The 23,856-nt window shown below is 44.9% G+C and overlaps 1 protein-coding gene across 1 annotated transcript; it reads right to left on the bottom strand.

Annotated features, from left to right (window-relative positions):
* Nucleotides 1-468: 468 nt before the first annotated feature.
* LOC148043425 (uncharacterized) lies at nucleotides 469-23,203 on the bottom strand (the record flags this gene model as incomplete). The annotated part of the gene is given in 8 exon segments (XM_087726055.1): nucleotides 469-588; nucleotides 3,065-3,153; nucleotides 4,471-4,601; nucleotides 6,038-6,193; nucleotides 8,430-8,594; nucleotides 11,050-11,189; nucleotides 12,193-18,699; nucleotides 23,091-23,203. Coding segments are annotated over 8 exon segments (7,372 nt in total), but the record flags the coding sequence as incomplete, so codon positions are not given.
* Between the last annotated feature and the right edge of the window lie 653 nt (nucleotides 23,204-23,856).

Raw genomic sequence — 23,856 nt, forward strand, 5'->3', positions numbered from 1 at the left:
CTCCTCCTCCTCCTCCTCCTCCTCCTCCTCCTCCTCCTCCTCCTCCTCCTCCTCCTCTCTACAAATCCCCTTCCTTCTAGCACTGATGGTGTTAGCTAGTTTGTCCATAAAACATTTGCAAGAAAACCACCAAGCTCAGAGAGCACTAAGGATCCCACAGTTGTCCCCCCCCTCTTTCTCTTCCTCCTCCTCCTCCTCCTCCTCCTCCTCCTCCTCCTCCTCCTCCTCCTCCTCCTCCTCCTCCTCCTCCTCCTCCTCCTCTCTACAAACCCCCTTCCTTCTAGCACTGATGGTGTTACCTAGTTTGTCCATAAAACATCTGCAAGAAAACCACCGAGCTCAGAGAGCACCAAGGACCCCACCGTTGTCGCAAAGACTCTGGGGGACAACCCCATGCACGCAACACACCTTTTAGGCTGGTTGTGTAGCGGTGGTCGGTCATCCCCTGTTTCAGAGAGCAAGGGCAAGGGGGCAGGCCCCTGTTCCAGGATGAAGGGAGTCTCTCGTGACCCAACCAATCCAGGCACCTCTGTCGGTAATTCACACGGATCCAGCTATCCAGCTTGTATATCCACAGACCCCGCACGTCTGGAAAGGGGGCGCAGAGAGAAAGCAGCTGTGAGCTTACATGATAGCAGCCTTCCAGTATTTGAGGGGCTGCCCCAAAGAGGAGGGGTGGAGGGGTGTCAATTGATTTTCCAAAGCACTGAAGGCAGGACAAGAAACAATGGGTGGAAACTAATCAAGGAGAGAAGCAATTAAGAATTGGAATTTCTTAATTCCTGGAATTAAGGAGAAACTTCCTAACCTAACAGTGAGGACAATCAACCATTGGAACTGCTTGCCACCAGAAGTTGTGGTTGCTCCATCCCTGGAGGTTTGAAGAAGAGACTGGATAGCTGCCTGTTTGAAATGGTCTAGGGTCTCCTGCTTGAGCAGAGGGCTGGACTAGAAGACCTCCCAAGTCCCTTCCAACTCTATTCTGATTGGTTCTGATTTATCTTGGGTTAGTTTCGTTCTACCTTCCCCGCCTCGGCATCTTTCCCATGGGACTGCTGGATCCATCATCCTCAGCCAGTGCCCATGCTGCTCTGAACGTATGGGACATGTAGTCCCAGAGTAGGAAACTACTAACAAGGACAGGAGTGAGTAGATGCTATACCCAGAGAGTGTCAAAATGGAGAAAGCAGCTTAACTCCTCCGAGTTTCTCCTCTCTGCTCCTGTGATTTTGATCGAAAGGATAAAATCCTCTTTTTAAATTATAGGGGAAAATATAAAACCATCCATTCAGCCCTCCAGTCCCTCATGTTGTCCTGGTCAAATCCCACTGAACGTCCCCGTGTCCACTTCCAGGCACCAGAGATGAAGTACAAGTAGCCCTCCAACATTTAGTGACCATTCCACGTTACAACGGCACTGAAATTAGTGACTTACGACCGTTTCCCCACACTTAACAACCGTTGCTTCACCCCAGGGTCACGTCATCAGAATTACAGGTGCTAGACAAGTGATTCGGATTTATGACGGTTGCAGCATCCCGGGGGCGGGGGGGGGGAATCCCCTTTTGAGGCTTTCTAGCAAGCAAAGTCAAGGGGGAAGTCAGATTCACTTAACAACCGTAGTAAGGAAAGTTGTAAAATGGGGAAACTCACTGAACAAACGTCTTACTTACAGAAATATTGGGCTAACCTGTGATCTGCCTGTACTGGGTGATTTTGGTGAGCCTGACTTTTTCTGTCCCCAGAGACACTTTTTAAAATTTTTACTTTACTTTATTTTACTGTTTATTAATTTATTGCTTATTATTTTATTTCTTATTATTTTACTGCTTATGATGTTATTAATTTTACTGTTTATTATTTTACTGATTATTGTGTTATTTTTTATTATTTTACTATATTTTATTATTTAATATTTTAGTATTTTAGTATTTTAGTAATTTTTAGTAATTTTTAGTAATTTTTAGTATTTTTTAGTATTTTTTAGTATTTTTAGTATTTTTAGTATTTTTAGTATTTTTAGTATTTTTTAGTTTTAGTATATTTTGGTATATTTTAGTATATTTTAGTATATTTTAGTATATTTTAATGTATTTTAGTATTTTGGTATTTTGGTATTTCAGTATTTTTTAGTATTTTTTAGTATTTTTAGTATTTTTAGCATTTTAGCATTATTTTAGCATTATTTTAGCATTTTAGCATTTTATTAGTATTTCATTAGTATTTTAGTAATTTTTAGTAATTTTTAGTATTTTTTAGTATTTTTTTAGTATTTTTAGTATTTTTAGTATTTTTTTAGTATTTTTAGTATTTTTTAGTATTTTTAAGTATTTTTTAGTATTTTTAAGTATTTTTTAGTATTTTTTAGTTTTAGTATATTTTGGTATATTTTAGTATATTTTAGTATATTTTAGTATATTTTAATATATTTTAGTATTTTGGTATTTTGGTATTTTGGTATTTCAGTATTTTTTAGTATTTTTTAGTATTTTTAGCATTTTAGCATTTTAGCATTTTAGCATTTTAGCATTTTAGCATTTTAGCATTTTATTAGTATTTTATTAGTATTTTATTAGTATTTTATTATATTATTTTATTACTATTTTACTATTTTACTATTATTTTACTATTTTACTATTTTACTATTATTATTTTACTATTTTACTATTTTACTATTTTACTATTTTACTATTATTTTACTATTTTACTATTATTTTACTATTTTACTATTTTACTATTTTACTATTTTACTATTTTACTATTTTACTATTTTACTATTTTACTACTATTTTACTATTTTACTACTATTTTACTATTTTACTATTTTACTATTTTACTATTTTAATTTATCATTTATCATTTTACTTAATATTTTATTTTATATATATTTTATTTCATTTCATTTCAATTCAATTTTATTTTATTTCTGTTTTATTTTACTAGACGTGTCTTCTGCCTCCTAGATTTCCCTCCTCCTAGCCATGGTAGAAAGCAAGAACATTTATGCCCAAGATGAGATGAGATTTGGGCAAGGCCGTTTACCCGAGCTAACCTTTGGCCCTACCTGTGCTGTATCCTTGGAAGGCATCTGGCCGGTATTTCTCAGCTGGGGTTCCAGTCATCAAAGGATCGTTTCGGAAATATCCGTCGCCGCTGAATAGAGACAAGAAGAAAAGACAAGACATTGAGGATGATTCTGATGATGTTACCTAGTTGGGTCATGAAGTCTACAAGGAAAGGACCAAGTTCAGCAAGCACCAAGGATGCCACAGTCGTTCTCCTCCTTCTCCTTTCTTCTTCTTCTTCATCATCATCTTCTCCTCCTCCTTCTTCCTCCTCTCTACTCCCTGCAAACCTTCCCCCCTTCTAGCACTGACAAAATTACTTAGTTGGGTCATGAAACATCTGCAAGAAAACAACCAAGCTCAGAGAGCACCCAGAGTCGTTGTCATCATTGTCGTCGTCCTCCTCCTCTTCCTCTTCTTCCTCCTCTTCTTCCTCCTCCTCCTGCTCTGAAACCCCCTCCCATTGAGCACTAATGGCGTTACCTAGTTGGGTCATAAAAATGTCTGCAAGAACCAAACTCAGAGAACGCCTACGCCCTGAAGGTTCTCCTCCTCCTCCTCCTCCTCCTCCTCCTCCTCCTCCTCCTCCTCCTCCTCCTCCTCTTTCCTCCTCCTCTCCACAAACCCCACCCCCCTTCTAGCACTGATGATACTACCTAGTTTGGGTCATCAAACGTCTGCAAGAGAACAACCAAGATCAGAGAGGAGCAGGGACCCCCACAGTTCAACCCTGAGCTGCAAATACTCCCCTTCATCGGTAAAGAGGGAAGTGGGATTCAGCCGGTTCTGACCAGTTCTGGAGAATCAGTAGGGGAAATGTTGAGTAGTTTGGAGAACCGTCAAATACCACCTCTGGCTGGCCCCGCCCCCCATCTATCCTTTGCCTCTGGAATCCCAGGTGATCGGGAAGGAATGGGGATTTTGCAATGGTTCACCGACAAATGCGCGCTCGACAAAAGCGTGACCGACAAAACCGCGGCGAGAAAACCGCGAGTTCTAAATCGCGCCGACGAATGAGCGCAGAAGCGTGCCGACAACAGCGCGCCGACAAAAGTGTGCCTTCAACAAACTGCGAGTTCTAAACCTAACCCTAAACCTAACCCTAAACCTAACCCTCAACCTAACCCTAAACCTAACCCTAAACCTAACCCTGAACGTAACCCTTACCTTAACTGAAATCGCGCTTTTTGTGGGCGTGGTTTTGTCCGCGCGTTGTTGTGGGCGTGTTTATATCGTCGCGGTTTTTGTCGACGCGGTTTCGTCGGCACGCTTTTGTCGTGCGCGTATTTGTCGGGTCACGTTTTGCAATAACCTTCCCCTGCCACGCCCACCAAGCCACGCCCACCAAGCCACACCCACAGAACCGGTAGTAAAAAAAAAATGTTGAATCCCACCACTGATTTACCTGGTGTATCCGATCAGCACGTTGGGCGCTGAGAGTTTTGAGTAGTCCCACTGCATCCCTCCTTCTTGGTAAAGGAAGAGCGCATAGGTTCGGTAGCCGTCTGTGGTGAGAATGGCTTGATAGGTATTCGTCTAGAAGGAATCGTATCCCGCATCGGAGATGGTAAAGCAGGATAAAATGTGAATTAAAATTTAAAAAACACAATTCTCATCCATTACATACAGCATGTCGTTTGGTTACAGGTGTTTTTACATCCATATTCTCAATTACATTGACCACAGATTTTTCCGTCTAATGTAACTAAATACCTCACTTCCATTGTACAACGTATATTCAATTACGATTAATATTCCTTTCTTTTCAATCAACCTAATTCCCTTACATTCTTGCTTGTCTGCTTAATAACAATATGCCTTTATATAATCACACATCCCGATTTAAAAAAAGATTTAACTTTTTATGCAGATTTTTTTCTTATTTTTTCCCTTCTACAACACCTTACAGTCATTACATCAACATTGTTATGTCATCATACCTGTACATGTATATAATATTTCACTTCTATATTTACACACCTTTATACACAGTTCTATATATATTTATATATATTGTTTTTTGGCTTAATTAGTTTTATTCTTGTCTTGCAGCCATTTGTACCAATCGTTCCAAATTTCATAATATTCCGACTCTTCTTTATCTTTTAATTTCAGTGTTAATTTGTCCATCTCTGCACAATCCAAAGGTTTTTTTTTATCACTAATTCGTCACGGGGGGGGGGGGTATTATTTTGTTTCCAGCATTGGGCAAATGCTATTCTAGCTGTCGTTAGCAGATGTGTTAATATGGACTTAATTTCCTTTGTATATTTCCCTTTGATTATTCCCAGGAGAAAGATTTCGGGTTTGCATTTTATCTGTTCTCCTGTAATTTCTTGCACCCATTTCCAAATTTTTGTCCAATATTTTTGTGTTTCCGGGCAGGTCCACCATGTGTGATAATAGGTCCCTTGTACTTTTTTACACTTCCAGCAGGTTGGCTTCATGTTTGGGTACATTTTAGCCAAATTGGGGTCATTTTTCAGGTCAAAAACAGCCTGAAACCAGCAAAAAATGGCCCGAAAACCAGCCTGAAAATGACCTGAAAAAATGGCTAAAAACAGGATCATTTTTAGGCCGTTTTCCGGCCATTTTCAGCCATTTCCTGGCCATTTTTCAGGCCGTTTTGGGGTCATTTTTTAGGCCCAAAACAGCCTCAAAACGGCCCGAAAAAACAGGCATGCGCATGCCGGTCAGCTGGTCTTTGGGTTTCCAGTGCTCCAGTGCGCTCCAATGCGCTCCAGTGCGCTCCAGTGCACTCACATGCCTGTGCATACACGTGCATTCCGGTTTGGGCTCTCGGTGGCCAAAAGGCTTGCTACAGGGTTTCCAGCTTGAGCAAGTGGTTGGACTAAATGACCTCCAAGGTCTCCTCCAAGTCTTGTTTTTCTGTTACTCTGAATCACAATAGATCCAGCTAACCTCATAAAAAGAAAAAGAAAAATATCACGGTGCTTCTGCCATCGACTCACCTTGCTGGTCTGCTTCTGGGCGGGGTAGCGTTCCACTTTGACCCAGGTGACTTTGAGTAACCACCGGGCTCGGTAGGAAGAGTTGACGTAACGGCGAATCTTTGCTTCCACGTCTTGGACAAGGGGATGCTTGGCAGAATTCCCACAAGGGTATTCCTGCGCATAAAGGGAGAGCACGTCACGAGTGGAAAAACCAAAGGGACGTTGAGGGTAATAGTGCAGAAGGGTTAGAGTCAGAGAACCTCCGAAACTGTGGGCTCCTTTCTTGCAGACGTTTCGTTACCTGACTAGGGGATGTCATCAGGGCTGGAAGGGAGGGGGTTTGTGAGGAGGAGGAGGAGGAGGTGCTGTCTGAGTTGGGTTGTTTTTGTAGGAAGTTAAAACCCAGCCCTCTCCTAGAAAGTGAAATGTTTTCAGAAATATTAAAACGGCAGAACATTTCCCCTAAAAAGAGAAGTAGAAACTCAGAGAGGCAGAAACTCTGCCCCCCCCATCACCTTTGTCAATGGGCCATTAAGGCCTGAGCCAGAGAAACATGTTTTAGGCAGGAAACACTGACTCTTAATAGCCCCCACCTTTGTCAATGGGCCATTAAGGCCTGAGCCAGAGAAACATGTTTTTAGGCAGAAATCAGACTCACTCTTAATAGCCCGCACTTTTGTCAATGGGACATTAAGGCCTGAGCCAGAGAAACATGTTTTTAGGCAGGGAACAGACTCACTCTTTAATAGCCCCCACCTTTGTCAATGGGACATTAAGGCCTGAGCCAGAGAAACATGTTTTTAGGCAGGAAACACTCACTCTTAATAGTCCTCACCTTTGTCAATGGGCTATTAAGTCCTGAGCCAGAGAAACATATTTTTAGGCAGGAAACACACTCTTAATAGCCCCCACTTTTGTCAATGGGTCATTAAGGCCTGAGCCAGAGAAACATGTTTTTAGGCAGGAAACAGACTCACTCTTAATAGCCCCCACCTTTGTCAATGGGCTATTAAGGCCTGAGCCAGAGAAACATGTTTTTAGGCAGGAAACAGACTCACTCTTAATAGCCCCCAATTTTGTCAATGGGACATTAAGGCCTGAGCCAGAGAAACATATTTTAGGCAGGAAACAGACTCATTCTTAATAGCCCCCACTTTTGTCAATGGGACATTAAGGCCTGAGCCAGCCTATTCTACATAACTAAGATCTACCCCATCTCATTGCACCTCATTGCATCATCCACCAAGTTTCAACCAAACTTAGCACACAACCTACAAAGCTAGCTATGACCTCTGACAGCAACCAATCAGAATGCATTTCTTACATGGGAACAGGAAACAGAAGTGGGACCCCAGAGAGGGCATAAAACCAGGGACTCTTAGCATCTCTTCCCTTTTCAGCTCAGGAGATCAAGCCATGTGGTCCTGTCCACCATTAAACCATCTTTCCAAACAGCCTCCATGTCTCCAGTGTGTTTTCCCCCATTTGGAGCCGAACCCAGAAGGACATTTCTTTCAACATTTTCTTGCAGACATTTCATTACCGGTGTCAGGCCTGCAATTATATTCCTTATAGAATTTTGGCCTGCCACACTTTCTCTTATTTCATTATGCTGTTTCATTAGTATAGTCGATGGGAGGGGGGAATAGACAGGAGTAGGATTGTGGAATGTATTGTTGTCATTCTTTACTAGAAGCCAAGGTCATCTTTTGTCTCCGCACTTTCACACCTGACTGGAAGCAGCTGGGTGGAGACGCCAGCGTGGAAGAAGAAGATTGGACCATGGGATGGATTGTGGGTGTGGGGACAAGTTCATGAACTTTTAACTGGGTGGGATTCTGATGTCATTTCCAGAATTGGGATTAACACAGATGTGCTAAGATGTCTGCTTTATTAAATTGGGACTTTAAGGATCGTTTTGCCTTGGACTCGGATTTAATTCTACATGATACTTGGAACACTGACAACCGGACGATGTAGCATCATCAGTGCTGGAAGATTGAATGCTAACCCTTCTAGCGCTGATGGTGTCATCTAGTCAGGTAATAAAATGTCTACAACAAAACCACAGGGCTCAGAGAGCATCAAGGACCCCACAGTTTTCCTCCTCCTCTTCCTTCTCGCAAACCCCACTCCTTTCTAGCAGTACTGATGTTACCTAGTTGGGTCTTGAAATGTCTGCAAGAAAATAGCCAAGCTGAGAGAGCACTAAGCCCCCCCCTCCTCTTCTCCCCCTCCTCTTCTTCCTCCTCCCCCTCCTCTCAGCAAACCCCATTCTATAGCTGGGGAATTCTGGGACTTGAAGTCCACACCTCTTAAAGTTGCTACGGTTGAGAAACACTGATCTCATGCATCAACTGGACGAATTTTGCTTCTTAGAGGCCCGCAGCGCAAAACCATCGACTTTCACCTGGTAAAAGATGGTGCCAGATCCTTTGGAGAAATCAGCATTGTCCCAAAACACAGCCACCATGGGCACTTCCTCACGACCATTAAAACCACCGGAAGGTGGGTTGGGATAGCTGGAAATATCTTTGTCAGAGGCTGGGAAGACGATCTGTCCATTATCCGTGAACTAAAGGAAGGAAATAAAAAGGGATAGCCCATCATTCAGAGATTCTGTTTTTAAAAATAAATGCTTAGGCAGCTACCACAGTTTGCTGTCTACTACATTATACAGGTAAAGGTTCCCCTCGAACATACGTGCTAGTCGATCTCGACTCTAGGGGGCGATGCTCATCTCCGTTTCAAAGCCGAAGAGCCAGTGCTGTCCAAAGACGTCTCTGTGGTCATGTGGCCGGCATGACTAAACACCGAAGGCACACAGAACATTGTTCCCTTCCCACCAAAGGTGGTCTCTATTTTTTCTACTTGCATTTTTATGTGCTTTCGAACTGCTAGGTTGGCAGAAGCTGGGACAAGTAACAGGAGCTCACTCCGTTACGCGGCACTAGGGATTCGAACCACGGAACTCCATCCATCCTTCCTACCATTTTCCTTCCTTCCTTCCTGCCTGCCTGCCTGCATGCATGCCTTCCTTCCTCCCTCCTTATGTCTTCCTTCCTTCCTTCCTTCCTTCCTTCCTTCCTTCCTTCCTTCCTTCCTTCCTTCCTTCCTTCCTTCCTTCCTTCCTTCCTTCCTTCCACAGCCAGGAGTTCGATCCTGATGGGCTCAAGATTGAATCAGGCTTCCGTCCTTCTGACATCAGTAAAAGGAAGACCCAGATTGTTGAGGACAAGAGGCTGACTCTGTAAACCACTTAGAACAGAACTGTAAAGCTTCCTTCCTTCCTTCCTTCCTTCCTTCCTTCCTTCCTTCCTTCCTTCCTTCCTTCCTTCCTTCCTTCCTTCCTTCCGTGATGATGTAGTGGTTAGGATGAATCATTGCAGGCTAATTCTGCCCACAGCAAGGAGTTCAGTCCTGAACGGCTCAAGATTGACTCATCCTTCCAGTCTTCCAAGGTAGTTAAAACGAGGACCAGATTGTTTGGGAGCAAGAGGCTGACTCTGTAAACTCCTTAGAGACGGTTGTGAAGCACGGTGAAGCTGTATATAAATCTACCATATTTTTCAGAGTATAAGATGCTCCGAAGTATAAGACACACCTAGCTTTTGGGGAGGAAAACAAGGGGGGGGATCTGATTCTGCCTCCCAGCAATTTGTCTCTTTGCAGCAAACAGCACAGACGATATACACTGTTTGTGGTGTTACATTTCAGGCTATGCTTGTACAGATGCTGTTAAAATTGATGTGGCTTTCTGGAAGTATATGTTATTCCCTGCTATTTAAAAGATACAATAGCATTGAGCCTCTTCAGATCAAGCATTTGTTTTAAAAAGCTTCTTCATTTTGTTAAGTTGTCTAGAACAATAATAAAGCAGCCTTTACAAAATAAATCTAATAATTTGAACATGCTATAGGCATTTATAGTTATTGACTTGCCTCCTTGCAGCAAACAGCAAACAGCCTGATTAGCACAAGGGAAAAAAATCTGTCTCTGCCTCCCAGCAATTTGCCTCCTTCCAGCAAACAGCAAGTTTCACTTTCACTTTCAGTTTCAGCTTGGTCCTCCCGACGATCAGCTGTTTCAGGCTGCAGGGACTGCCATAGCCTATTTCAGCCTCCGCAAGCCCCATTTTCCCCATTTGTTGCAAGGAGGTAAATTGCTGGGAGGCAGACGCCAAAGAGTGGGGGACGGTGGGTGGATGGGGCTACATTCGGTGTATAAGACGCACCCAAGTTTTCACCCTCTTTTAGTAGGGAAAAGGTGCGTCTTATACTCTGAAAAATACGGTAAGTACTATTGCTATCTGACTGTTGCATTCACAAAGGTGCAGTTGTTGGAGGCTCCGTATCCGATGCATATTTTATCACTGGTTCCTCCAAAGACCCCACCAACGTGACCCTGTCACACAAGAGCCAAGGTGGCGCAGTGGTTAAATGCAGCACTGCAGGCTACTGCTAGATCAGCAGGTCAGCGGTTCAAATCTCACCGGCTCAGGGTTGACTCAGCCTTCCATCCTTCCGAGGTGGGTAAAATGAGGACCCAGATTGTTGGGGGCAATATGCTGACTCTCTGTAAACCGCTTAGAGAGGCCTGAAAGGCCTATGAAGCGGTATATAAGTCTACTGCTATTGCTATTGCTATTGCTGCTTGGCCCTAGCAAGGGGAGGATTCCCCTTTGCCAACAGAATAAGGGAAGAATCACAGAATAACAAGAGTTGTGGGAGAGCTAGGAGTTCCCGTGTAGGAGAAGGAGAGGCAGAGCCTGGGGTGGGAGTCAAGAGAGGAATCAGCCTAGAATTGTTACATTCCCACAAATGGTTTAAGTTCAGCCCTTTCTTGAATTCCGTTCATTCTTCTCGAGCACCAATTTAGCCCTGACTGTTAGTTGGCCAGATTCTTGTGTGTGTGTAGATCAGCTAAAATGAAACTTAACATGTGCACCTGATTCCTCATACCTGACACACGTACACACACACACACACACACACACACACAGAGTGAATCACAAATCACTAATTACTTACGTAAAGGGAGTTGCGTAGGGATTTTCCCAGTGGGATGCCAATCTCGGGCTTGAAGAGGGGCGAGTTAAAATCCACTTTCCTTTCGACATACTGCTTGTCATTCACGCTGGCACCGTAGGGGTACAAGGACACGGCTTCGTCTGTACAACAAGAGACAACCATTGAGGTCATTTTGGTTTGGTTTTTATTCAGCTGTTTTTGACTTTCAGTCTCGGGTGGATCAGGGCTTAAATTTAAACCAGGAATACTGAGAATTATGGATATTAAGGCATAGAAGCTGGTTGTTATTATAATCATTATCACGTTCAATCATATTTAACATTTTTTGTGTCCACCATTTTTGGACAAAAGGACGGTAAAATGGCCGTAAGAAGAATAAAAGTGAGATCAGGACATCTTATGCTGATTTGCACATCAGCGAGAGCTTATTAAATGATATAGCATCTTGAAAATCAGGGTTTCTAATGAACATCCGATAGTCCTCGACTTACGACCACGTATGACCAGAATTTCTGTTGCTAAATAAGGCAGGTTAAGTGAATGCCTGGTTTTATGAGCTTTTTGGCCATGGTTGCTAAGCAAATCACTGCAGTTGTTAAGTGAACCACATGGTCGTTAAATGAATCCAGCTCCCCCCACCACTGATTTTGCTTGTCAGAAGCTGCCCGGGAAGGCCGCAAATGGCGGCCACGTGCCAAGCATCCAAATTTTGATCATGTGACCATGGGATGCTGCTGCCATAGTCATAAGTGCGAGGATGAGTTATCGCTCACTTTTTTCAACGCCGTTATCCCTTTGAGCAGTCACTAAATGAATGTTTTGTAAGTCGAGGACTGCCTGCTATTGCTGCTAAAATGTGATTGGATGCAATCTGTCCCCAGAGGCGGTCAAAATTCAAGATGGTGGCCACCATGTGATTCAAGCCCCCCCCCCCTTTATACATCCCAGGGATGAACCCAAACTATGGACCCTTTACAACCCGCGGACTTCAATTCCCAGAATTCCATGCTGGCTCAGGAATTCTGGGAGTTGAAGTCCACAGGCCGCAAAGGGACCATCGTTGCTCACCCCGGCTGTTAATCCTGTTAGTAGGAAGACCGTCCGTCTACCGGACGGAGAAGTCGTGATTTCTCACCAACCCACCTGAGGGTGCACCATGAATGATGGCGGATTTTTCATCTGGCTTGGTTTTCTTGTCCTTGGACTTCTTCGAATCGGATCTCTTCTTCGCTTCTTTGCCGGTGGGTTCTGAGGACTTGGCGGCTAATAGGCCCACTCCGGTTAAGGCAAGATGAACACCTGGTTTATTCCTGCCTCGTTTGGCATTGCTTAAATCAAGAGCAACCTTACCTTTCATGAAAGTCTGGTGCTCTTCTGACTTCTCGGAAGAGTCACTTGAAGAGTCCTTGTCCTTCTCATGGGAAGAAGAAGTGCTTTCTGAAGATGCGGGACCCGCCTTCCCGGGAAAGGTGTGCACCGAGTTGGCTAGGACATCAGAGTTGAAGGTCTGGAGACCGGTATCTGCTTTGAGTTGAAGTCCTGGTTTTCCAGAAGCCAACTTTGGTGCCTTTGCTGGGACTTCAGGCTTGGAGGACAGTTGAGGGGCACCTGGTTTGGTTTGAAGTCCTGGTTTTCCAGAAGACAGTTGAGGTGTCTCCACTGGGACTTCAGTCTTGGAGGACAGTTGAGGGGCATCTGCTTCACCTTGAAGTTCTGGTTTTGCAGAAGACAGTTGAGGTGTCTCCACTGGGACTTCAGTCTTGGAGGACAGTTGAGGAGCATCTGCTTCACCTTGAAGTCCTGGTTTTGCAGAAGACAGTTGAGGTGTCTCCACTGGGACTTCAGTCTTGGAGTTCAGTTGAGGGGCATCTGCTTCACCTTGAAGTCCTGGTTTTGCAGAAGACAGTTGAGGTGTCTCCACTGGGACTTCAGTCTTGGAGTTCAGTTGAGGGGCATCTGCTTCACCTTGAAGTCCTGGTTTTGCAGAAGACAGTTGAGGTGTCTCCACTGGGACTTCAGTCTTGGAGGACAGTTGAGAGGCATCTGCTTCACCTTGAAGTCCTGGTTTTCCAGAAGACAGTTGAGGTGTCTCCACTGGGAGTTCAGTCTTGGAGGACAGTTGAGAGGCATCTGCTTCACCTTGAAGTCCTGGTTTTGCAGAAGACAGTTGAGGTGTCTCCACTGGGACTTCAGCCTTGGAGTTCAGTTGAGGGGCATCTGCTTCACCTTGAAGTCCTGGTTTTGCAGAAGACAGTTGAGGTGTCTCCACTGGGACTTCAGTCTTGGAGTTCAGTTGAGGGGCATCTGCTTCACCTTGAAGTCCTGGTTTTGCAGAAGACAGTTGAGGTGTCTCCACTGGGACTTCAGGCTTGGAGGACAGTTGAGGGGCATCTGCTTCACCTTGAAGTTCTGGTTTTGCAGAAGACAGTTGAGGTGTCTCCACTGGGACTTCAGTCTTGGAGGACAGTTGAGGGGCATCTGCTTCACCTTGAAGTCCTGGTTTTCCAGAAGACAGTTGAGGTGTCTCCACTGGGAGTTCAGTCTTGGAGTTCAGTTGAGGGGCATCTGCTTCACCTTGAAGTTCTGGTTTTCCAGAAGACAGTTGAGGTGTCTCGACTGGGACTTCAGTCTTGGAGGACAGTTGAGGGGCATCTGCTTCACCTTGAAGTCCTGGTTTTGCAGAAGACAGTTGAGGTGTCTCCACTGGGAGTTCAGTCTTGGAGGACAGTTGAGGGGCATCTGCTTCACCTTGAAGTTCTGGTTTTGCAGAAGACAGTTGAGGTGTCTCCACTGGGACTTCAGTCTTGGAGGACAGTTGAGGGGCACCTACTTTACCTTCAAGTCCTGGTTTTCCAGAAGTCAACTTTGATGCTTTTGCTGGGACTTCAGGCTTGGAGGACAGTTGAGGGGCACCTGGTTTGGTTTGAAGTCCTAGTTTCCCAGATACCAACTTTGATGTATTTGCTAGGACTTCAAGCTTGGAGGACAACAGAAGGGTATTTGCTTTTTCTTGAGGTCCTGGTTTCCCAGAAACCAACTTTGATATCTTTGCTAGACTTCCTTTTGCACCCAAAAGAGAAGGTTGCACTCCATCCGCAGAAGAAGCTGTGACTATTCCCTTGTGAACTGCCAAAAGTGAATTGACAGCTTCATCTTTTTCTTCTGGGGTTGAGGGAGGTGGACTTTCCGTTGGTTCTTCTGCTCCCTCAGAAGGAAGGGAATCTTCTGGTGATGTTCCATCTGCTGATAGTTGAGATGCTTCATCAGATGTTGACTTTCTGCTGGCAGTTCCCAGCTCTTTGGTGGAAGTTGGATCTCCTGGTGACTCTGGGGTGGATGGAGATAGAGATCCTTTTTCCCCGGGCACACTGGAAGATGCTCCTGATATCTCTGCACCATCCAGAGGTGGAGTCCCTGCTGCTGATTCTCCACCTAGAGATAGTTGAGACCCTGCATTTGTGGCTGTCTTGCTAGTTTCTCCTTCATTGGAAGAAGAGATGGCTTGTGATTCTGGAGCAGATGCAGGGAAAGAATCTTCACTCGTTCCCGAGACTTCTGCTACTCCAGCCTCTTTAGAAGCTGAAGCTCCTCCGGGTCCATCATTTGGAGATGATTGAGGTTCTGCGTTAGTTGCTGGTTCTGAGTTGACTGCTTCCATCCCATCTCCATCGCTAGGTTTTCCAGAGACCTCTTGATCTTCTGGGCCTGTTGATGATTCTCCAGCCGATGAGCCTAAAGAAGTCTCTCCCTCATTGGCAGAAGAAGAGCTTTCTAATGGTTCCACTTTGTCAGACACATCAGATGTTTCAGTGGCTCCACCAGCCACCACAGATGGCTGAGCTCCTCCATTATTTGTTGACCCCGAGCCAGTCGTTTCCAACTCTTCATGGGGAGAAGATTCCCCATTACCTGTATCTCCAGAAACGTCCACCTCATCATCTGATATTCCTGGAGATTGTGACGCTGTGGCTGACGAGGTCAAAGACAATTTCTCCCCATTGTTGGAAGTGTCTTCTTCTACTGCTTGTTCGCTCTTAGAATCTTGAACCTCTGTTGTTGGTGAAACTTCTAGAGATGGTTGAGATTCTGGGTGAGTCCCGAATTCTGAGTTGGCATTTTCTACTTCTTTTGAAGGTGACTCTGCAGCTGATGGGATCAAAGATCCTTCCTTCCCATTTACACTAGAGGGACCTTCTGATATCTCAGAAGCTCCAGTGGTTGTAGATGGTTGGTCCCCATCAGGAGGTAGCTGAGATCCTCCATTGTTTGCTGACTCCACCAAGGCTGTTTCAGTCCCGTCCTTATTTAGGGAGAGTTCTCCATCAATACGTGCTTTAGTATCCTCTTCATTGGTAGGTGTTTTAGACTCTGATCCTCTGTCCAATGGATCTTGAGAAGATACCTCACTGATCGTATTAGTGATGTCTTCAGAATCTTCTACTCCATCAGAGGAAGCCACATCTTCTGGAAGGAACGGAGATGACTTGTCAGCTGCTGGAGGTGAATTAGAGACTGCTCCTTTTGACAATTGAGCATCATCTCCTGAGACTGAGGTCTCCCCATCTTCTATAGGTGCCAGAGCTAAAATTCCTCCAACAGGTGAAGTTACTGATTGTCCCACAGGAAAGTCACTTCCAGGCTGACCATCATTGCTCACTGTAATGGCTGTTTTGGCTGATGAAGCTGACTCTGTCCCATCTTCCCCATCTCTACTTTCATTGCTTGGAGAAGAATCAAGAGTTTTGGATGATAGACGTGGGGAGGGTTCTCCATCTTCATTCTCCGAATTGGGAAGCATAACATCAATAGGTGCAGAAGAAGTTTCTCCTGAGAGTTCCTTGGTTGACGTCTCAGTGTCTACAAGGGGAGAAGTTGTTCCAGATTTCACAGCCGGCTCATCTCCAGAGCTTGGGATACTGGTTTCCAGGGCATCTTCAGAATCTTGCTGTTGCTCAGAAGGTGTATTGATTTTGTCCTGGGTATTGTCGCCATCTAGAAGAGGTTCTTCCTTGGGCTCCGAGGTAGATCCAATTCTCTCTTCTTTAGGAGATATGGTTGGTCCATAACTTAAGTCTCCAGAAATGTTTGATTCCTCGGTAGCTTCTGCAGGATCTGACTGAGGGTTTATGATGGATGGAGCAGAGGAGGTTTCTTCTCCATTGATGGAAACAGAATCTTCTGGAACTTCTGAGTGTGTCTCTGCGTCATCTTCTTTTGGTGGTTGGGAAGAAGTTGACAGTGGGGTTCCAGAACTTGAAGAGAGCTCTGTCTCAGAAGGTGGGAGATCTGACATACCACGGTCTTCACTGTTGGCTTGTGGGGAAACACTTGGGATGGTGTCACTGTTTTCAGAAGAAGGACCCATATTTCCAGGTGATCCGCTGGGCAAGACTTCACTTCCTTCTCTCTCTGAAGATGGTTCATTGGTAGATCCAGGAGCTGAAGCTTCTGCAGATGGCCCTTGATCCTTAGCAACTCCTTCATTGTCCACAGAAGAAGGAGGAGAATCTTCTACATCCCCCGAGCCCGTTTCCATGTCATTCTCTTTTGGTAGTTGAGGTTGGGAACCAGGTAACAAATTGGACGGAAGTTCTGTTGTGTCTGGTTCTGAAATTAGAGGTCCAGAAAGTGCTTCATCGGGAGATGTTGAAGGAAAAGTAGGTTCTCCTTCTGAGGAACCAGATGTTAGGGCATTCTCTACAAGTGACTGATTTGAAGACAGTTGATCACTTAAGGTCCCTGATCTTCCCATGGGTGGTGGCGTTCCAGAACTTGGAGAAAGCTCTGTATCCGATGAGAGATCTGACCCACTGCCATCTTCACTGTTGGCTTCTGTGTCTACCTCATCTGAAGCACTTGGGATGGTTTCCAAAGAGGAACCAATATTTCCTGATGATCCACTAGACGTGACCTCACTTCCTTCTTTCTCTGAAGATGGTCCATCAGTAAATGCAGGGGCTGAAGCTTCTGCGGGTGATCCCTGAGTTTCTGCTAGTGGTTCTTGAGCCTTATCAGTTCCTTCCTGGTCCACAGGTGGAGGAGAACTCACCTTCTTATCAAACAAAGCCCCTGATTCATTTTCAGACACAGTAGCCGAATCTGAAGAGGTGGAATTTATTTCATTCTCAGGAACACTGTTGGATGTGGTAGTTGCCTCACTATCTTCTAACTCCAAATTAGCTGTTTCCACCCCAGGGTTCAAGGAGGAATCTGTGCCACTGAGAAGATCTCCAGATCTTTTTTCATTAGGTATTTCAGATTCTTGTCCCGGAAGTGGTGACACCAAAGATGTCCCTTCATTGCTCTTTGGGTTTCCTAAGTCTTCTTCTTCTTTCACTGTGGAGGTTGACCCCAACTCATCATCTTCAGGCAACTGAGAAGGCATTTCTGGAGTTACAGAAAGTCCCATCCGAGGAATATCTGATGCATTCAACTGTGAAGTCCTAACGAGAGTGTCACCAGGAGGCCCTGAGTCAGATGGAGCATCCATTGTTCTATCTGAAGAAGAGGAATTTGATACTTCAGCATCTACAAGGTCTTCTGGTTCTTCGCTGGGCAGGTTGACGGGACTTTCATCATTAAGCTCTGGGCCAGACGAAGATGGAATCGGAGCTGTATCACCTCTTTCTTCAGGAGAGCCAGAGTCCACACTAGGAGGAGATGGTTGAAGGGAGCCTACATCAAAGTCATTTGTGCCTGGAGATCCAAATTTTTCATGGGTGGGCGATGGCCAAATGGGAGGGAACCCTGTTGAAGACTGTGACGTCCCAGGACTATCATCTGAAGACAGTGAAGGTTGATCTCCATCATCTACGTTCTCTCTTGTTTCTTGGTCAGGCAGGTCTTCTGGGATGCTAGGAAGAACTGTGGGATTTGAGGAGGGCTCTTCTAACGTCCCACTCTCATCCATGGATGGTTCTGGGCTGTCCTTCTCTGCCTCTAAAGGGACAGCTTCAGTTACTTGCCATGAAGTTGGGTTGGGCTTCAATTCTTCATCCAGATTTGGTTCTCCGGGAATGTTTTCCAACGGATTGTCTCCTCCTGGAGGAATTTCTCTGGAAATTTCAGTTTCTTTTCCAGAAGGAGATGCTAAGAGGTCTTCCTCCAAGGTTGCAAAAACAGTCACGGGAGCATCTGTTATGCCGGAGTAACTCTCCGCGATTAGCTCGGTGGCTTGGTGGCCAGCTTCCAAATCTGGAGATGGTGTTTCCTTTGGCGCTTCCTGGGACTCAACGGGAGGGTCTCCTTGAAGAGTCTCTTTTCCCAAAGTTGGGTCTGAAGAGTTGACTTGACTCAAGACGTTCTTGTCCGCCGAAGGGACTTCTGGGTTTTCCTTGAGATCTTCTGGGATTCTGAAGGTCTTGGGCGTGCTGGTCAAAGGACCAGAATCATCATCGCTGGACGCCAACCCAGACTTGGGAGGTTCTCCAGAACTTGACATCTCTCCTTCTCCAACAGCTTCGGGGGTTTCCCCATTCGTCTCGGAAGGGGAGGGAGTTTCAGCTGGAAAGTCCAGATCCTCCTCGGTGGTTGTGGGCAGTGTGGGCCCGATATAATCGTCGTAGATCACCGTGGAAGGAAAAATGGGCGTGGAGTAGTCGTCGTCGATGGCCGGATTTTGGGTGGGAAAGGCTGCTCCCATCGCGATCCCTGCAAAGGGGGGACAAAACGAGGGTCACGCTTTGGCAACAAACACAATATCGGTTGGTTGAAATAAATCGATTAATGTACAGTCAATGTAAAGTCAATGAGGACTTGATACTTGAGCCCTCTCTCTAGAGCAGTGTTTCTCAACCTTGGCAACTTGAAGATGTCCGGACTTCAACTCCCAGAATTCCCCAGCCAGCAGTGTTTCTCAACCGTGGCAACTTGAAGATGTCCGGACTTCAACTCCCAGAATTCCCCAGCCAGCAGTGTTTCTCAACCGTGGCAACTTGAAGATGTCCGGACTTCAACTCCCAGAATTCCCCAGCCAGCAGTGTTTCTCAACCTTGGCAACTTGAAGATGTCCGGACTTCAACTCCCAGAATTCCCCAGCCAGCGAAGGCTGGCTGGGGAATTCTGGGAGTTGAAGTCCGGACATCTTCAAGTTGCCAAGGTTGAGAAACACTGCTCTAGAGGTTTCGAAGAAGAGGCTGGACTGTCAACTCAAGAAATGATTTAATCAGTCCACCTACGTGTTACCAGAGGTTGGACTACAGTCCGTCCTCGACTTACGGCCATCTGAAATTCAAAATTACAGGTAGTCCTTGACTTACAACACTTCATTTAGCGACTGCTCGAAGTTTCAGCAGCCCTGAAGAAAGGGACTTACGACCGTTGTTCACACTTACGACCGTTGTAGCATCCCCCATGAGACGGGAACTGACTCACATTTACCACGGTTGCAGTGTCCCGGGGTCACGTGATTTCCCCTTATTGCGACCTTCCGACAAGCAAAGTCAATGGGAAAACCAGATTCACTTAACAACCGTGTTCCTAATTTAACACCTGCAGTGCTTCGCTTAACAACTGGGGCAATGAAATGGGGCAAAGTTCACTTAACAAATGTTTCAAAATAGCCACAAAAATGTTGGGCTCCATTGCGGTCGTAAAGTGAGGACTCCCTATATTTTATGACTCCAAGAATGAGTTGACTTTCAAAACCCCTTTAATCCCCCCCAAATCCTCGCTTTGTTTAGTCTCAAGAGTGTTTCAGGCCTGCAGCCATCTTTCCTTTTTGCTCTTTGGCCACTAAGCGGTTTACAGAGTCAGCATATCGTCCCCAACAATCCGGGTCCTCATTTCACCCACCTCGGAAGGATGGAAGGCTGAGTCAACCTTTGAGCCGGTGAGATTAGAACCGCTGAACTGCTGATAACAGTCAGCTGAAGTGGCCTGCAGTACTGCACCCTAACCACTGCGCCACCTCGGCTCAAACAATGAGGTTTTGCTACCTAAAATAATGATAAACAAGGCAGAATCCAGCTAATTGTCCTAAGAAAAATGTGATATTCATTCATATTTTTTTTCTGCTTTTGAAATATTACATTTAGCAACAAGAAAAAATAAAAAACTTTGGTCATATCATTTCTCTTTTCCTCCCTCTCTCTCTCTTTCCCCCTTCTACCTCTCTCTTTCCCTTTCCCCCCCTCTCCCTCAACCCCCCCCCCCCGTGGGAGCTCTAAGGGCCACCATAGGATCGCCACAATTACACTATACAATTTACAGACATACGGCTATCCAACATCTTCTTAAAGACTTCCAGCGTTGGGGCATTCACAACTTCTGGAGGCAACTTCTGTTCCACTGATTAATTGTTCTCACTGTCAGGAAATTTCTCCTCCGTTCTAAGTTGCTTCTCTCCTCGATTAGTTTCCACCCATTGCTTCTTGTTCTGCCCTCAGGTGCTTTGGAGAATAGCTTGACTCCCTCTTCTTTGGGGCAACCCCTGAGAGATTGGAAGATGCTATCATGTCTCCCCTGGTCCTTCTTTTCATTAAACTAGACATCCCCAGTTCCTGCAACTGTTCCGTTCACAAAAGGGAGATAAACAGAGCAAGCCACTATATATAAACAGAAGAAATCCTACTCCCTTCTAGCACTGATGATATTACCTAGTTGAGTTGTGAAATGTTTGCAAGAAAACAACCAAGCTCAGATAGGACAGAATTGGGTATGCCTAGAATAATGAAAAGAAGGACTAGGGGAGACATGATAGCAGCCTTCCAATATCTCAGGGGTTGCCCCAAAGAAGAGGCAGTCCAACTATTCTCCAAGGCACCTGAGGGCAGAACAAGAAGCAATGGGTGGAAACTAATCAAGGAGAGAAGCAACTTAGACGAAGCAGAAATTTCTTAACAGTGAGGACAATTAATCACTGGAACTGCTTGCCACCAGAAGTTGTGGGTGCTCCATCACTGGAGGTTTTTAAGAAGACGTTGGACAACTTTTTGTCTAAAATGGTACAGGGTCTCCTGCTTGAGCAGGGGGTCAGACTAGAAGACCTCCAAGGTACCTTCCAGCTCTATTCTGATTGATTGCTCAAGTGCCCTTTTCATCTCTAGGTAGGGCGACTTCAGCCTAGTCCCCCACGGAGAGTACAAACTCCTTCATGCATTTCCCATCAATAAATCTCCTTCCGAGATAAAATCTCCTTCGGTAATCATTGCTCAGGTCTGATTCCTGCCTCCCAATAACACCCACGCACATACCTGGCGCTCCAGTTTTACCCTGAGGAGGAAATTCTGGGGATCCAAGCCAAATAAAACTTTGGAAGAACTAATTTTTTTACAGTGGCCCTGAGAAATCTAGTAGATGCCAAAGCAGAACCCGTAATAGGAAATATTTTATTACACACACAACTATATATATTAATTTACAACTATATATATATATATTCATTTGCAAATATATATATATTTAGTGTCACAACCCCTGGTAAGCCCCAATTATGGGAGGAAGCTAACTGCTTCCATCATCTGTCAATCGGCTCGTCACAAGAGTCCATCACGACAGAAACCCAATATTTTTACTGTTGCCTTTGTTATATTTGTGTTTTATTTGTGCTGATAAATAAATAAAGGGAGACTAGTATAGATCTATTTCAGCTGATGAGAGCTAAATAGCTTGAAATAGATCTATACTAGTCTCCCTTTATTTATTTATCAGCACAAATAAAACACAAATATAACAAAGGCAACAGTAAAAATATTGGGTTTCTGTCGTGATGGACTCTTGTGATGAGCCGATTGACAGATGATGGAAGCAGTTAGCTTCCTCCCACAATTGGGGCTTACCAGGGGTTGTGACACTAAATATATACCTTCTTCCCTGGCTTCAGCTGATAAGGAGGAGACCTGTGGCTTAATGGCTAAGACGTTTGCCTAAGATCCAATACAGCACAGGTTCGAATCCCAGTAAGGGTATGGCTAGCTGATGAGAGCTAAATAGCTTGAAATAGATCTATACTAGTCTCCCTTTATTTATTTATCAGCACAAATAAAACATACATACATACATACATACATACATACATACATACATACATATATATATATATATATTCATTTGCAACTATATATACATAGGTGGCAGCAGTCAAAAAAGCAAACACCATCCTGGGTTGTATAAAGAGAGGCATAGAATCAAAATCACCTGAAGGATTAGTACCGCTTTATTAAGCCTTTAGTAAGGCCACACCTGGAATACTCCATCCAGGTTTGGTCACCGCTCTTCCAAAAAGATTTTTAGACTTTGGAAGAAGTGCAGAGAAGAGCAACTAAAAGGATCAAAGTCTTGGAGACTAAAATATACGAAGGACGGCTGCAGGATTTCTGTTTAGCCAGTCTAGAGAAAAGGAAGATCAGGCGGGACGTGATAACAGTCTTCCAGTAGTTGAGGGGCTCCCCCAAAGAAGAGGGGGGGGGTCAACCTATTTTCCAAAGCACCAGAAACCAAGGCAAGAAGCAATGGATGGAAACTATTCAAGGAGAGAAGCGACCTGCAATTAAGGAGAAATTTCCTGACCGTGTAGGACAATTTCGGTAACCAGCGGAACTGCTTGCCACCAGAAATTGTGGGTGCACCATCACTGGAGGTGTAAGTTAAGAAGAGATTGGACAGCCACCTGTCTGAAATGGTAGAGAGTCTCTCTTGCTTGAGCAAGGGGTTGGACTAGAAGACCTCCAAGGTCCCTTCCAGCTCTAGTCTGATTGAAAACTCCACGGAGCCTTCCAACTATATGTTACAGCTTTCCGCTACTCGGATTAGCAAAGTTCTCCTTGTCTACTATCCACCCTCCAACCCTTCCTTCCTGCATCTTTAATTACCCCCCTGCCCCCGGGCAGAGGTGGATTCCTATCGGTTCGCACCGGTTCGATAGAATCGGTTCGCACCGGTTCAATAGAACCGGTTCGTCAAATCTACCGGAGGTTCCACTAGTGGACCCGGAAAGCAGGCCACACCCACAGAAGAGGTTCCAAAAAAGTTTGAAACCCACCACTGCCCCCGGAGCTGAACATGCCCACCTCCATCTGTGAACGGTGCTGATGCCAACTCACCGCACAAAATCCATGCCCAGAATCCGACTAGAGACCCCCGCAGCAGCTCCTTCGGGCTTCCCATGGACCGGCTGGGTTGACTTTGCTGGAGAAGACCAGAGGGTGGCTGAAATCCTTCAATAGGACCAAGTAGACTGTCCTATGGGACCTGTGAGTCCTTATAAGTGGTGGGAAGGGGGCTGTGCCCATAGCCACGCCCCCCCTTCCTCCAATTCTCTAGTTACAACCGGAGGGCTGGGAAGGGCTAAGGTTAAACAAAGGTGCATTCCAACTAACCAAAATAATTGAATAACAGAATTGGAAGGGATCTTGGAGGTCTTCTAGTCCAACCCTTTGCTCAAGCAGGAAATCCTATACAGGGAGTCCTCAATGTACCACCACAACTGAGTCCAGAATTTATTTTGTTTTTTTATTAAAAGTTTTTTTATTAGATAAGCATTAAAAACATCGGAGATCGTGCGACATTTCTGGCAGAAACATTTCCATATAGTGATTAGATCTTGCAACAATTACCTTTTATATCCATTACATAGCTGTACGTAGTCAGTCAGTTGATCCTTTCTTTTATACAACTACTAACTATTCAAATACATATCCGATTCCTTCCTATCACACCTTCTTAATACCATATTTTCCAATTCTTAACTTGTCTGTGTTTCTCTGTCCTGGCCTTTTCTAACCATCGGTACCATTTGTCCCAGATTCCGTGATATTCCGTCTCTCCCGTGTCTTTGAGCTCTTAAGAGTCAGTCTGTCCATCTCTGCA

Source organism: Thamnophis sirtalis, unplaced genomic scaffold (assembly GCF_051295495.1).
Source record: "Thamnophis sirtalis isolate CommonGarterSnake01/CBP01778 unplaced genomic scaffold, rThaSir2_p1.2 scaffold_11, whole genome shotgun sequence".
Lineage (NCBI taxonomy): Eukaryota > Metazoa > Chordata > Lepidosauria > Squamata > Natricidae > Thamnophis > Thamnophis sirtalis.